The following is a 14,927-nucleotide window of genomic DNA, read 5'->3' on the forward strand; positions in this document are numbered from 1 at the left end:
AGGCTGGGGGATTTCCACTGGGTGCTTGAGCCCCAGCTGGTTGCTAGAGTCACTGGAGTTCGAGGAGGCAGTTCCTCAGACCCAGTGCCCCGCCCACTGCTGCAACCAGCCAGGAACTCCCGTGTCTTCCTGCCAGGGGGGAGTCCAGTCTCATGCCCTGGGGGATGGGGGGAAGGCATGCAGGGATCTTGCGTTCCAGAGGAGTAAGGGGGGTAAATGAGATATGAAGCACGGGCAGAGAACTGCCCCCCGCCCCTGCCAGACCTGAACAGCACCTCCACAAGGAATTAATATGGTTTGTGCAGCCCTGGGGAGCCAAAGCCAATGTACAGAGTAAAGAATCAAAGTCTCAAAGGCCTCGGTCGTTTGGACTTGGAACACGCTCCCAAGGGAGGCAGGCAGGGCACCATCACTGAACATTTTCAAGAGCTGGTTTGATAACTCATTAGGGCTTCATCCTTCATTCCTTCCTGGCTTGGGGAGTCACCAGGACTGAAATGGGGCTGCTTGCGCCTAGAGGAGTGGGAGGATTAGACCTTCTGGTTGAGATGATGAAGAGAAGCAGCCTTCCAAACCAGCCCATATGACGCGCATATTCTTTTCTGAACCTAGATCGATCTAATCTATATCTATCTATCTAACAGAAATGAGGATGGTACTCCTTGGAAAATTCACAGTTAGTACATGGGGACCTTACTGAGGTCTAGGGACAGGAGAGACGCCATCAGATTACTTGAGATATTGCCAGATACCGGGTGCTCCATAACTTGAGACTTAGTTGCAATGGAAATGATGGAAGCATTCCTCACAATTCTCCCCACTACCCCCTCCTTTGGGGCAGCGGACTAGGTGACAGAGAAGATCTTTCCCATCTCTAATAACTATGCCTGTGAAACTGGCTCAAACGGAGAGAAGAGCTGCATATTAAAGGGCTTTGAGAAGGAACTCCTTTACAAAGAAGATGTATAGAGTAAAGAATCACAGTCTATTAGAGTAAACCGCTCATAATAATGTTTATGGTAAGTACTTTGAGAAAAACTATTTGTATCTAGTAAAAAGATGAAATGGCTGGTCATGTTGCAGGACCAGAACTGATAATGGACAGTCCATGTGCCTCTCTAGTGTGCTCAGCCCTTATTATAATAGCGGAATTTGCAACAAGCAACCTGAAGGCGGATATAATTTGTTAAGTTCACTTCACAAATTACCTCATTGAGCAAGAGATGTCACACGGATTAGAGAAGAAATGTGATGAAAATGAAGTGATGCCACTGACAAGTGATGTGGTTCTGGTCCACAAATAAGGAAGAAGGTAAATGAAATCTCGCCAGACAAAATAACTGACCGTTAATTAGGGTGGGGCACAGACAATACGAAGCCCACCCTTCGTGTGAAAATGTGACTATCAGACAGGTTGTAATCAGAGCCCAGAAACATTTAATTGAAATGGAGCTTCACTGACTGGGAATTACAGTACCAGTGACAATTTGGCTTTTTATAAACTTTGCCGTGTGTCTGTAGTTTGGCGTGAATAAGCCCTGCCCTCCTTAGAAGGGCCTGTGAAATATTTGAATGGTATTTAAAAAAAAATCCACTCAGAACACTGCAAAGCATCACTGATTGAAAAAAATGTTTCCATTCAGGTATATTCAGGCGAAGAAAGCATTCAGCTTTTTTAAACTATTATATAAAATTTGTACTAGTTTCTTTAAATACCTACTGTAATTAAAAAAAAGGATTCATCAAATAAAAAATCATAATCATAATTAAAAAATCTTTTCCTCATGTTGATTTTCTCTTCAGAAGAGTTCAACATGGGAATTTTGCACCCTAGACAGTTACAGTATTTCTGGAATAAAAAATTGCAATCACACAGAGAAAATACTACAGTATTCACTTAAAAATATCTTTTGTTGTTGTTGTTGTTTCCCCCCCCACAAGTAGAGGGATGGTGGGATTGAAAAAATGCCCTGGAACAGGAATATTCTTTTAAAGGAGCAATACTCTTGAAACCAAAAATGGTATTACATATACACCGCCTGTGATTTAACTCGAAACAAAGAAACTTCAACACAGAAATAAAGAAATGTAAACCTTCACGCACCAAAAAGATTATCTGGAAACGTCTCAGATCTCTAGCAGATATCCTTCTAAAGCTTTGCCATCAATGGAGGTGGAAGTGTCTCCTTGCAGTGAGAACTCTTAAGCTAAACGGTGATGACCTTGCTACGCTCTCGATTTCCTGTGGTGTTATTTCTTGCCATGTACTTACAGCAGAAGGTGACATAAAACGTTTATCAGCGGTTCCCCGAATGCACCAAGTGAGTTGAACAATTCTCAGCTAAATCACAACAACAACATCAACAAAAATACAAAGCACCAAATCATCTTTAGAAAAGCGCCAGTTACAGGTTATTACTGTTTGAAGATTTTATCCTAATTTTCTTTTTTGTTTTCCTTTAAAAAAAAACAAAAAAACAAAACAAAGAATGCTTTACAATCACTTTAAGGCTCACGCTGAATGAGACATAACAGGCCTTACACAATATTACAAATAATACATGTATGCCTTTTCACAGCCTTAAAATGATATAATAGGTCAAATTATTTTGCCAGTCACCGATCAAGTATTGTGCCTTTAAATTGACTCTCTTTTTGCTACTATGCTGAGTTTTATTATTACTGAAATAATTTATTAGATATATGTAAATCTACTTTAGTATTATATTTTTGGTGTATAATTTAAAGAATGCAGATTCGTTATTTTCCAAAAATCAAGATGGAAGGCCTTTTTATGGGCTCACTCACATCAGTATGAATTAGGAGTAAGTCCACTGAAATCAATGGAGTTACACTGTACAAAACTGTGACGAGTGAGATCAGATATGGTATTACTATGTGAATTTGGTGCAAACTGAGTACAGCTGACCATCACATATGGCCCACTTACGCTAGGGAAACAATTTTCTCAGGGGATTACATTTATAACATGGTTTGGTCTGGCCCGCGTAGGTGGGACCAAGCTATGTTATCAACATGTTGCCAAATTGTGTTACAGCCCTGATCTTCTTTCAGCCATTTGAGATTCAAACTCTTTTCGGGCTTTTCTACTTTGCTTTCTCATCGTTAGACATTTTTCTTGTTCACCTATATCCCATAAGAGCAGCAATACCCTTTGTTGTTGTTCTTTTCTCGTTTCTTTTTTTTTTTTTATCATCTTTTTTTTTTTAAGTTTTGTATTTAGGTTTTTTTTTTTATTTTTCTTGGCATAAAATCACCCAAGAGTTTTGCATGAGAAAGGTGACAGTACTTAATGAAACTCAGCACCTAAGGGCATAAGGCAGTTGTAGGTTTGTTTGTTTGTTTGTTTTTATTTTTCAATCAGCACCAATCCCATATATAATGTTCTACACTTGGTGTAAGGTATAAAACTCTGATGTGGAGACGCCTCTTCTCCACCTGTGGATCATAGGTGTGGAAGTTGAAATACTGTTTCTTGTGTGTAAAAAACAAAAGAAAAGTTTTTCTTTTTGTTTTTACTTACAAAACATAGAGATTATCTTTTTTTTTTATACATACAGCAGCCAGAAAGAAAGCTTATCTGAAGGTGTGTGTTTTGTTTCATGATCTGTGTTTACCATAAACAAAAATAAGATCCCCTCTTTTATTTTTTTTAAAGGAGCTTTAAAGTGAAGACTCATATTGTAGCAACTCATACAAGAGAGGTCCGTCTCTATACCTAATACCTACAGCTGTGGGGGTGACATACTGGAGAATGTTGATAGTTCTTCTTAACCGCCTGTCTACAAAATGGGCATCCCATGCAGGGTATCTCTTTCTTGGGATGTCAATCTTAATGAGAGGGCCTTCTGGGTAGTAGGCTCGCCCAGATGGAATAGATGGCACCATTGCTCTCACCTGGAAAACTGGCAAGCAAGTGTCAGCTGTGAGTTCCTCCTGTTGCTCCGTGACCGCTCTGGTAGGCGTAGCCTCGGCCCCCCGGTACCCAGGGGTTTCGGGTGCCATGGGCTCAACATCCGGAGGCAAAGGAATGCCCCAGAGCAGCTCGGCGCAACAGGAGCTGGCAAAAATCTTAGCTCTCGGCCCCATGGGATGCAGCACACCATAATAGAAGAGCATCAAAGCTATCCCAGCAGCAAAGCTAAGAAAGACACAACACAGTGCTGGCACGGCATATGAGTCAGTAGTTGTAGGATCTCTGTAAAAATACCAAAGGAGCGTCAAGGCAGCATTCTCTGTCAAGACTACAGTGTAATATGCAAACATTCTATATCGAGTCCGCCCTTCCTTGACATTAAACCAGCAGAAAATGTACACAATCCCTACCACCATGTTGAAGAGGATCTCCTCCCACTTAGACATGCAGAAGTCAGTCCCACCATGGATGATCCAGAAAGCCATGGCACACCAGTGGACCACTACAAAGATCCCAAAGTAGAGCTGGAAGATGGAAGCAAAGAGGGCAAAAGAGATAACTCTGGATGAGATGGTGAAGAGGCGCCAGAAGAGATGTATGAGGGCCCCTCTGTAGCTCATACTCTTCTTGTCATCCCTAGAGTCCCGAAGAAGCTTGTGATAGGAGGCTAGCACCCAAGCCAGGGACATCAGGGACGCCACAGAGGACACACCTGCCAGAAGACACAAATCCACAGAGTCAAACAATAGCATAGATAGGGAATGTCACTCACTCACTACTTTATTGTCACGGGGCAGGTATGGTAACAAGTAATGTACAACACATTACACAAATCTCGAGGAGCAGACAAATGCAGAAGTATCAATATCAGAACCATAAACAAACATTTATTCTTTATCTGACACCTGCACAGGTGTATTTTATATTAGTGATAAGCCTGATCCAGAACCCCCCAAAACTGAATTACCCCCAGACTTTCAGAGCTAACGAGGAAGGATTGGAATTTGAACGTGTATCTGCATTTCAAACAAATCGTCTCCATCCTTATAATGATCTATACCACACTCCCAGATCCAAAACCTTTCGGACATTTGAAATCCAGATCTGGATCCAAATTTTGTAGCATGGACCCATCTCTGCCCCAAATTGTTAAGGTAGCCATCAGCTGTGTCTGCTATATTGTATCAGAGGGGTAGCCGTGTTATTCTGGATCTGTAAAAGCGGCAGAGTCCTGTGGCACCTTACAGACTAACAGACGTATTGGAGTTCACTACATGCATCCAGCGAAGTGGGTATTCACCCACGAAAGCTTATGCTCCAACATGTCTGTTAGTCTATAAAGTGCCACAGGACTCTTCGCTGCTATATTATAGTGTCATATAGTTACGGCAAAACGTTTAATACAAGGCAGGGCTGTTATGCCTTTAACACGGGGTGAGCAAATTTTGGGACAGAGAGGGTGACCAGTTTCCAAGTAACTGTGGGTATGTCTACATTGGGGTTGGGAGGCAGAATTTTCAGCTCGCGCTAGCTTTGATTGAGCTAGTGCGCTAAAAACAGAAGCGTAAGCCATGGTGGTGCAAGCATCGGCATGGGCTAGCCGCTCCAAGTATGATCCCATCTGAGCCCCTAGGTACATACACGTGCGGCTAGCCCCCTTCTGCTGCTCAAGCTGCTGTGGCTACAGCAGTGTTTTTAGTGCAGTGGCTCGATCAGAGCTGGCGTGGGTACGTCTGAGATTAAATTGACACCTTTCAGCTCTGGCGTGCAGATCCATACCCAGTGTGCATAGGGTTTAAAATCCCAAATAGACGCCCTCTTGTGCGACTTCACGAGCAGCGAAAACGTGCAGCTGATCAGTTTTGTCCTCAGCCTGTGATCCCATGGAGTTAGTGAACCCCAGGATCACGGCGGGTTACCGAGCCAGGGTCGGGGCCTGTTCTCTCAAGATGCGCGTGCTAATTGTGAGTGAACCCAGCGGGAGTTGAGAGCGTGCTGCACCTCAGAGGGCAGTGCTGGTCTGACATTGGCACACTGCGTGTTGCTGAGTGCTTGCTGGGAGGCACGGGCAACCCCTCACACCCAGTGGCTTTATTGAGGGTGGAAGGCTGTCAGCACGTTGCAGGATTTACCTGGTTTGTGGGAAGACAAGCCCTGAATAGAGCTTGTGAAAGATTTGTCATCACCACCCGCCTCTTGCTGCGGGCACCAACCTTTGTCCCAAATCAGCCCTTGGTAGCATGTTCTGCATACCACAACTCAGGCCCTAGTGCTCTAAGCACCCGGTGGGTCTCAAATAGCAACTACTTCCTTTAACACCTTGCTTCTCCCAGATCCCCTCTGGCCACTCCTCACTGACCACTCTTCCAGCTGCCACAGAACATCCCCTTTTCTGTGCCCCTTCTGAGTCAATATGCTCCTAGGGGTACAGAAAGGGATATAGAAAAATTCCCCAAGCCCAGGTTTATGGATCTCCAAAAAGAAGAGGGAAGACACAAGATGTTCCTCATAGGCCTAATCCCGACCATTAAAGTCAATATTTATTTTGTTAATTTATTTGGATTGATAAAATAACACCCACCCAATGCTCTGGGTGCCCTAGATGTATTTTATTAATACAATATTAAACAGACCCACCAGTTATCCCAGGACCAACCTGAATAACCCAGTGATAACATACAGAAAACCAAGATTAATCGATCCCATCCACCCACAAAATCGCCACCAAAGTCCCATGCTACCACTACCCCGTCATCACTCCTTTGTGAGCAAAGGTAAAAGGTGGACCAAGCAATGTGTTGTGAAGACAGACTCAGACCGCTCATTGATTTCAGTGGCGGGGGCAGGAGCAGGGTCTGTATTTTCCAAAATAAAACACAAGCTGAATTAAACAAAACAACACAACCCAAAACTTTCAGGGATTTCTTTATAGAAGTCCGCCCCCCCCGGCAACCTCCTCTCCCCCAACGCCAACAGGAGACAAAAAAGGCACCATCCATTCCCTCCTCCCCCTTAAAAAAATCCAGTGAAATTATGCAATAACTACTCCAGGATCAGTTCTAATATTTGTAAAGCTTAAGTTCCCTGGTGTTTTTTCATGGTCTACGTGAAAGTTGATTATTTTATATACATCTTGCCAAGGACGACGTTACATCAAGAAAAGCACATTTTGGCGGAGAACAAACGGAGGCAATGCCAGCAAAAGTCTGTATAAACCACATTGCGATGCCAGGGTCAAATGCATGTACGCCAATGAAAACCACTGGGTAACATCAGGACTGTGTTAACATGATATAACTGCCGGAGCTGCATATGGAAATCGTATCATACTTAAAAGATGGTGGCAAAACATTGTGCAAATTTAGGGAGAGCGGAGCATGTTACTTATACGCTGAGGAGGGTCAAATAACTTGCTAACGAGAGGAAACGACAAACACAGGCAATTAAACGTGGATTCAGAGACATTATAGAGCTGGCTGAACAACTGGAAAATACACCCGCCCTTGTGTTTGCAGACTCCATCTCCCTGCTGGATTTGGCTGTGTCTGTGCCCAGTGGCAGGAAATGGGAAACAGTCCTAGCAGAACTCACGCTCTGCAACACGTCTCTACTCCCCTTCAGTGGCTGTTTTGCTCCCTGGGGCTGGATTGGTATGTTATGGAGCAAACCTGCTTTCTCCCTTTCCCCTTAGGGTGAGAAGGTGTCTGGGTTTTGACTCGAAAGTCTCATCAAAAAGGGGACTTGACTGCGTCCAGTCAGGTCTGCTGACCGGACGCCCAAAGTCTGGTTACTGCAGGCAGGGAGGCGCTGAGTCATCACCTGCACCAGCCCCTACTCAGCCAGGGCCACCTCCTCCCTGCATCAGGTGGCTGCAGCTCCCAGCCCTGGCTCTGCAGGAGAGCCTCTCCCGACCCACGCAGGGAGGGGGAGAGAGGGGAAAAGCAGTGAGCGACAGAGGGAGGGGGAAAGAGGAGCAAATGGGGGGCGGGTCCTCAGGGGCAGGGGCGGAGCAGGGGAGGTTCAGGCACTTTTGCTGGAGTGTCCGGTTTTTAAATATTACAAAGTTGGTAACCCTCTCTCTCCCCGCCACGTGCCCTATCCCCAGACTTCTTCCATGTCTGCTTGTCTCTCACTGGGGCTGGAGGATTGTTGAATGGGTCTCCACTTCTCACCCCCCTGGCCACTTCTCTCACTGGGGCCAGGAGGAGTGGGTGTGGGGGGGAATGAGGTTCAATGAATCTCCTCTCCACCTCCGTCCCAGTGTGGCCTCTCTCACTGCTGCTGCTAGGGTCAGAATTCTTCTCCTCTTGAGGGCTGCCTGGCCTCTTCCCTTTGAGGCTCTGTTTGCCCAGTGCCTTACCCTTTAGTGGGGTTAGTTCTTCTGCCCTGTCACGAATATGGAGACCCACAGAGGGAGAGGCTCATGCAGAGAGTGAGCAGGCCCAGAAAGGAGTAGACCTCCCACCCTCGCTGCAGCCCTGCATGCTGCCAGACACAGTGAGAGCTGGGAGGGAACCTGGCTCTTGGAGTCACGCAAATGGGTGCAAATTCAGCTGTCTTTGAAAAGAAAAAAGGAAAGGTGAAATCCTGGCTCCACTGAAGTCATTGAGAGTTCAGCCATTGACTTCAATTGAGCCAGGATTTCACTGCACATTTCCAGCCCTCATAGTTACAGAGAAAAGCTTGAAAATGTGACTCAAGTGCTCTGAAAAGCTTAAAAAAAAATCTGCCAATAAATAAAAAGACCCCAAAATAATAATAATACCTGCTTCTTATATAGCACATTTCAATCAGTAGATCTCAAACTGCTTTACAAAGGCAGTATCATTACACCAGAGGGGAAACGGAGGCACACAGCAGCACAGTGACTTGCCCAATATCACCCAGTGGGATACTGGCAGAGCTAGGCCTCGAACGGTCTCCTGAATCTCAGTCCAGTGCTCTAACCGCTAGGCCATTCATAATTTGTAAACCTAGCTTGTGATTTTTGCAACGCTGACTCAAGATTTTTGAATGCTTGAGGTTGGCAATACAGTGCGATTCATTGTGCTGTTCTGACCTTTCTCATTACAGTATTTGGTATCGGCCATTCATTATTCTCCTATTTAAAAATGCCAAGTCAGAAACAATGTCATGTGAATTAAGGGATTGCTTACTTTGGCCTTATCAACACTAGAAAGTTGCACTGCTTTACCTATATCTGTATAAAGTGGTACAACATCCCCCCCCTACACTGTGGAGGTAGTTATACTGGAATAAAAGTGTGTATGCCAGTTTAATTTATTCCCCATACAGGAAGGGAAATAAATATACCAATATAAGCTACCTGCCAGTATAACTGCACCCACATTGGGGGTTGTACTGGTGTAACTACTTTGGTAAAAAAATTCACTCCTAACCAAAATTGTTATACCTGTAAATCTTCCATGGGTAAACCGGACCTTTGTCTATAAGCTACTTGTGTTGAGTGCCCAGTTGCCTGAGTCACATGGTATTACTTCTGCAGCCTGATTGGATGAGTACATTTTTCAAACAGAACAACAAATAATGAATCAGACATTTTCAGCACAACTGTTTGGATAAATAATCGTTTGTGTTAAAATCTGTGAAAATGACAGGATTCCTATCCGCATTCACATAGTCCCAGTATTCTCCAAATACTCATGAGCTATGCATAATAGGACTCTGGGAATCAATGAAACAGAGTCCAGTGATTTAAATCATTCATTGCCTATGGCATCATTTCTAGTTCTCTCTGAGATTTACCTGAGTTTTGCCTGAGTAAGGACCCCAGGATGGGCCACATGTGAATAAGGTGTTTAGCACCATTCAGCTCACTCTTCTGTAATTTCTTAAATGGAAAACTGAGCGTTATCTTAGATGTGTGGATCTTTTTGAAAACCAGTTTTAAACAGCTTTTTAAACAGGTTCCCATTTTGCAGTGACGTTATACGTGACCCCGGCTCCTTGTCTAGTAAGTTGGGGGTTCAAACGCCATCACGAAGCTTGGGTTCAGACCATTGCTCCCACTGCAGATGAATCCCAGTGGGGTGCTGTTGTTAAGAGGGACTCAGGAGTAGATAAAGGCAGCAGGAGCTTTGGGATCTGGGCCTCACAGGCAGAGACGGTAGAATGCGCCCAGTGAGAAATGTTGTGGAGTGCCGGCTGTGGGGGGATGAGGTAGAAGGAGAAGTTTGTGTCAGGAAGCTTGATGTTTTGTTTTGTCATCCCGGGGAGCCCCCATTTTTAGTGGGCACAAGCCCCGTTTCTCTGAATCAATACCCGGAGTCTCTTGTCCGTGTGTCTCTATTGAGTATATGTCAGCCCCTTGGGGAAGGGCTGGGAAGAAGAAACACCTCCCAATAAACATGTTATTCCTTAGTTGTCCACTACGGGGTTTCTCGTCTACTGGACACTTATGGAGAAAGGACACTAGCCTGCTTGGACCACAGCTATGGCAATTCCTATAGCCCTTATAAAATGGAAGTTGAAGATTCAGTACCACTTTCTGAGTGTTACGTGAGATCATACCTTGATTTCTGCAATGCTACCTACACTGCTATCCCAGAAGCCTCTCCTCAGTCACTTCACTCAGTCTCAAACTATGTGGCACATCTATATCTTCCTTTGCGTGGCTTTTCACATCCCTTCTCAGACTTTCTTTAGCTGACTAGTCATGTCTCCCTTCTATTTTCTTTCCCTCATTGACTTTCTATCTATTTTTCCTGACAATTTATAACTGGTCCTCCCTACAGTTCTTCTCTTATCGCTCCCAGATCCTGCTTCCACTTAGCTATCACAGATATCTCTATTGTAACTAGAGTGAAAAGCCAGGGTTACTTGCTGGTTACTACTGACAAACACTGATAATTTTACATAGTAATATGTGTTTGTAGTGAATATAAATCAGAAGTTAGGAATTGTAGAAAACTGATAAGGGAAGCCAAGGAAAAACCTGTCGCCAGCAGAGTTAAAGGCAATAAGGAGTCCTTTAAATATATTAGGAACAGAAAGAATTCTGACATTGGTACTGGCCCATTACTAGATATAAATGGTAGAATTATTTTGCATAATGCAGAATGTCAGAAGTGTTTAATAAATATTTCTGTTCTGTATTTGGGGGGGAAAAACAGAGAAAATTGTCTCATCACATGGTGATAACACTTTCCATTCCACTAATAACTCTGGAAGATTTAAACAGAAGCTACTAGACTTATACATTGTTAAATCAGCAATTCCAGATAGCTTGCATCCAACAGCTTTAAAAGAGCTGCTGGAGGAGTTTGCTGGATGGCTAGTGTGATTTTCAGTAAGTCTTGGAGCACTGGGGAAGTTGTAGAAGACTGGAAGAAAGCTAATGTGCCAATTTTTAAAAAGGGTAAATAGGATGACCCTGGTAATTATAGGTTTGCCAGCCTGACAACGATCCCGGGCAAGATAACAGAGCGGCTGATATGGGACTTGATTAAAAAAGAATTACAAGAGGGTAATGTAATTAATGCACATCAACATGGGTTTATGGAAACTAGGTTCTGTCAAACTCACTTTATAGCTTTTTTTTTAATGAAATTACAAGTTTGGTTGATAAAGGTGACTGGGCTGACATAATATACTTAGATTTCTGTAAGGCGGTTGACTTGGTACCGCGTGACATTTTGATTAAAAAACTAGAACAGTATAAAATTAACATGGCACACATTAAATGGATGGAAAACTGGCTAGTTGATAGGTCTCAAAATGTAACTGTAAATGGGGAATCATCACTGAGAGGATACGTATCCAGTCTTCTCAGTGGTGGCAGATGATAGAACAAGGAGCAACGGTCTCAAGTTGCAGTGGGGGAGGTCTAGGTTGGATATTAGGAAAAACTATTTCACTAGGACGGTGGTGAAGCACTGGAATGGGTTACCTCAGGAGGTGGTGGAATCTCCATCCTTAGAGGTTTTTAAGGCCCGGCTTGACAAAGCCCTGGTTGGGATGATTTAGTTGGGGTTGGTCCTCCTTTGAGCAGGGGATTGGACTAGATGACCTTCTGAGGTCTCGTCCAACTCTAATCTTCTATGATTCTATGATCTTGCAGGGATCAGTTATTCACCCTATGCTATTTAACATTGTTATCAATGACCTGGAAGAAAACAAAACCATCACTGCTAAAGTTTGCAGATGATACAAAAACTGGGGGGAGTGGTAAATAATGAAGAGAAGAGAACACTGATTTAGAGCAATCTGGATTGCTTGGTAAACTGGGCGCAAGCAAACTATATGCATTTTAATATGGCCAAATGTAAATGTATATATCTAGGAACAAAGAATGCAGGCCAAACTTCTAGAATGTGGGACTCTATCCTGGGAAGCAGCGACACTGAAAAAGATTTGTGGGCCATGGTGGATAATCAGCTCAACATGAGCTCCCAGTGTAACCCTCTGGCCAAAGAACTAATGTGATCCTGGGATACATAAACAAGGGAATCTCGAATAGAAGTAGAGAGGTTATTTTATCTCTATATTTGGCACTGGTGCAAACACTGCTGGAATCCTGTGTCCAGTTCTAGTGCCCACAGTTCAAGAGGGGTGTTAAATTGGAAAAGGTTCAGAGAAGAGCCATGAGAATGATTAAAGGATTAGAAAACATGTCATATAGTCATAGACTCGCAGAGCTCAATCTCTTTAGTTTAACAACGAGAAGGTTAAGGGGTGACTTGATCACAGGCTATAAGTATTTACACAGGGAACAAATATTTAATAATCAGCTCCTCAATCTAGCAGAGAAAGGTATAACACAGTCCAATGCTTGGAAGTTGAAGCTAGACAAATTCAGACTGGAAATAAGGTGTAAATTTTTAACACTGAGGATAATTAGCCGTTGGAACAATTTACCAACGGTTGTGGTGGATTCTGCCTCACATGCAATTTTTAAACCAAGGTTGGATGTTTTTCTAAAAGATATATTCTAGGAATTATTCTGGGGAAGTTTTATGGCCTGTGCTATACAGGAGGTCAGACTAGACAATCACAATGCATGGTGGCCACTAGAACTTCATACAGTATACTGGTTTTTAACTCTTCCTCTGAAGGTTGGTTAAGCCAACTTTCTTGGGTGAAATTCTCAAAAGCTTTCAGTGTTGACCTCTCTCTGTTCCCTCTGAAGTCAATGACTTCAGCCAATGACTTCAAGCCATTGACTTCAATGACTTCATTGACATTGAAGTCAATGGCTTCAGCCAATGACTTCAAGCCATTGACTTCAATGACTTCATTGACACTGAAGTCAATGGCTTCAGTGGAAGCACTTAGTTCAAGAGTGAGCACTTTTGAAAACACCACCTCTAGCGTCTCACAGGGCAATCTGGTGAGTTGATGGACACCCTTGTGAGACACTGAACACCTTCAGCTGCGGCTCAGCATCTCATGAGCCGCACTGAGTAACTTACAAGAGGGGTTCAGCATCTCTCAGCATTAAGCTCCTATCCGTATAAATCTAGTTATTTATATTGCCCCATTCACCGTAGTATCTGAGCACCTCCTTTGTGAGGTATTCCCCTTTTACAGACAGGGGCACGAAGAGATGAAGGGATTTGCCCAAGTCACTCAGAAAGTCTGTGGCTGAGCAGGGAATAGCTGTCGCTCTAGACAGATCATACACCTACGTTACACCTACCCTCTTGGATCAGTGCATGCCGACTTTTTAACCGTAATTCTGGATTTTTAGAGCTGATAGATTTAACAGCCTGAAATGGAAGCTCTCACAGGCAAATACAAGCATCACAGGTATTAATAAACAACAATAATGAGGTAAACAATCAAGAAAGGAAAATACAGTCTACCAGGAAAACTTCCAGGGAGATCTGTCAGATTGTGGAATGGACTCCCCTAGCAAAGGGGTAGAAGTCCCATTGCTTGGTACATTCAAAACCGGATTGGACAAAAACGCCATAACATGTACTATAGGGAACGGCCCAGTACTGGGTAAGGAAGGAATGAGTGAAATTCACCTCAGTACGGCAGAGTAGCACAAGGTCAAGACACCACTTAAGTCCCATTTTAGCCCCCAGAGGCCCTCTGCCCTAGGGTGAATTTCTCTTTGAATGACCTCCTTGGTTTTCATTCTCCAATTTCAATGAATGACCAAGGCTGGGAGGAGACATAATAGGAATCTAACTAAGCCCCATGGACTGGTGGAATTTTTTCCTGAAAAATCAACATTCGCAGGTGAGACCCAAACCAATTTATTTTTCTTAAACAAAAAAGAGAAAGGCCAAATCACCATGCAAAACAAAAACAACATGTTCGAAAAGCGTTTCAGACTACATTTGGTCTGCATGGCATGCATTAAGCAATTACATTTAACTTTACCACTGCTCTAACCCAAGTGAGTTATTCAATTACTGATTAAAAGCTAACAATATTTGTAGTTGGTCCCAGTGCTCTGCCTTGGTCTGCTGAAGAAATGTAGGAAAGGTTCTTTGAAAAGGATACGTACAGAGTTTCATAAATAATCTAACAACTTGGTTATTTTCTGTAAAGAATTTTAATGTACTTACCGTATCATATTCCCTAAATACTTACTGTGGTGTCTGTCCCTTTAAAACTGAAAAAGATGCCTATCAAGTGGATGCTCTATTTCCTTTTTTCACATTAATTCTCTTGAAGACTGTTCTAAAAAAATGGGAAGATACAAAACATTCTCTCAGGTGAACTGGACACCACAGTAAGTATTCAGAATGCGACATGACCCGCTCCATCAAGTACCGCACGATGGGATTGCCTGCTTGCCATAAAGTGCTATTTTTGGGTTACAAGACATCAACTCTCCAGAAGTCCAGCCTTCTTTGCCATGAACCCGGTCCTCACTTTTTTCCCCAGGTAACACATTCATCCATGGAAGTCCTAAAGCTTACTTGAAATCTTGTACAGCAACAGATTTTCTTTTTATCCATAGAGAGAGGAAATTAAAAAAAAAAAAAATATATATATATATACACACACACAT

At 43.3% G+C, this 14,927-nt stretch overlaps 1 protein-coding gene across 2 annotated transcripts in view; it reads right to left on the reverse strand.

Moving 5' to 3' along the window:
* Positions 1 to 1,805: 1,805 nt before the first annotated feature.
* LOC102948232 (XK-related protein 6) overlaps positions 1,806 to 14,927 on the reverse strand; it is a 102,068-nt gene continuing 88,946 nt past the window's right edge. For both annotated transcript variants that reach the window (XM_043542096.1, XM_007068923.4), the window contains exon 3: positions 1,806 to 4,649. In XM_043542096.1, the coding sequence (XP_043398031.1) occupies positions 3,685 to 4,649 (965 nt within the window). In that variant the 3' untranslated portion in view covers positions 1,806 to 3,684. The remainder of the gene's footprint in view (positions 4,650 to 14,927) is intronic.

This window comes from Chelonia mydas, chromosome 3, assembly GCF_015237465.2.
Source record: "Chelonia mydas isolate rCheMyd1 chromosome 3, rCheMyd1.pri.v2, whole genome shotgun sequence".
In the NCBI taxonomy this organism is placed as follows: domain Eukaryota; kingdom Metazoa; phylum Chordata; order Testudines; family Cheloniidae; genus Chelonia; species Chelonia mydas.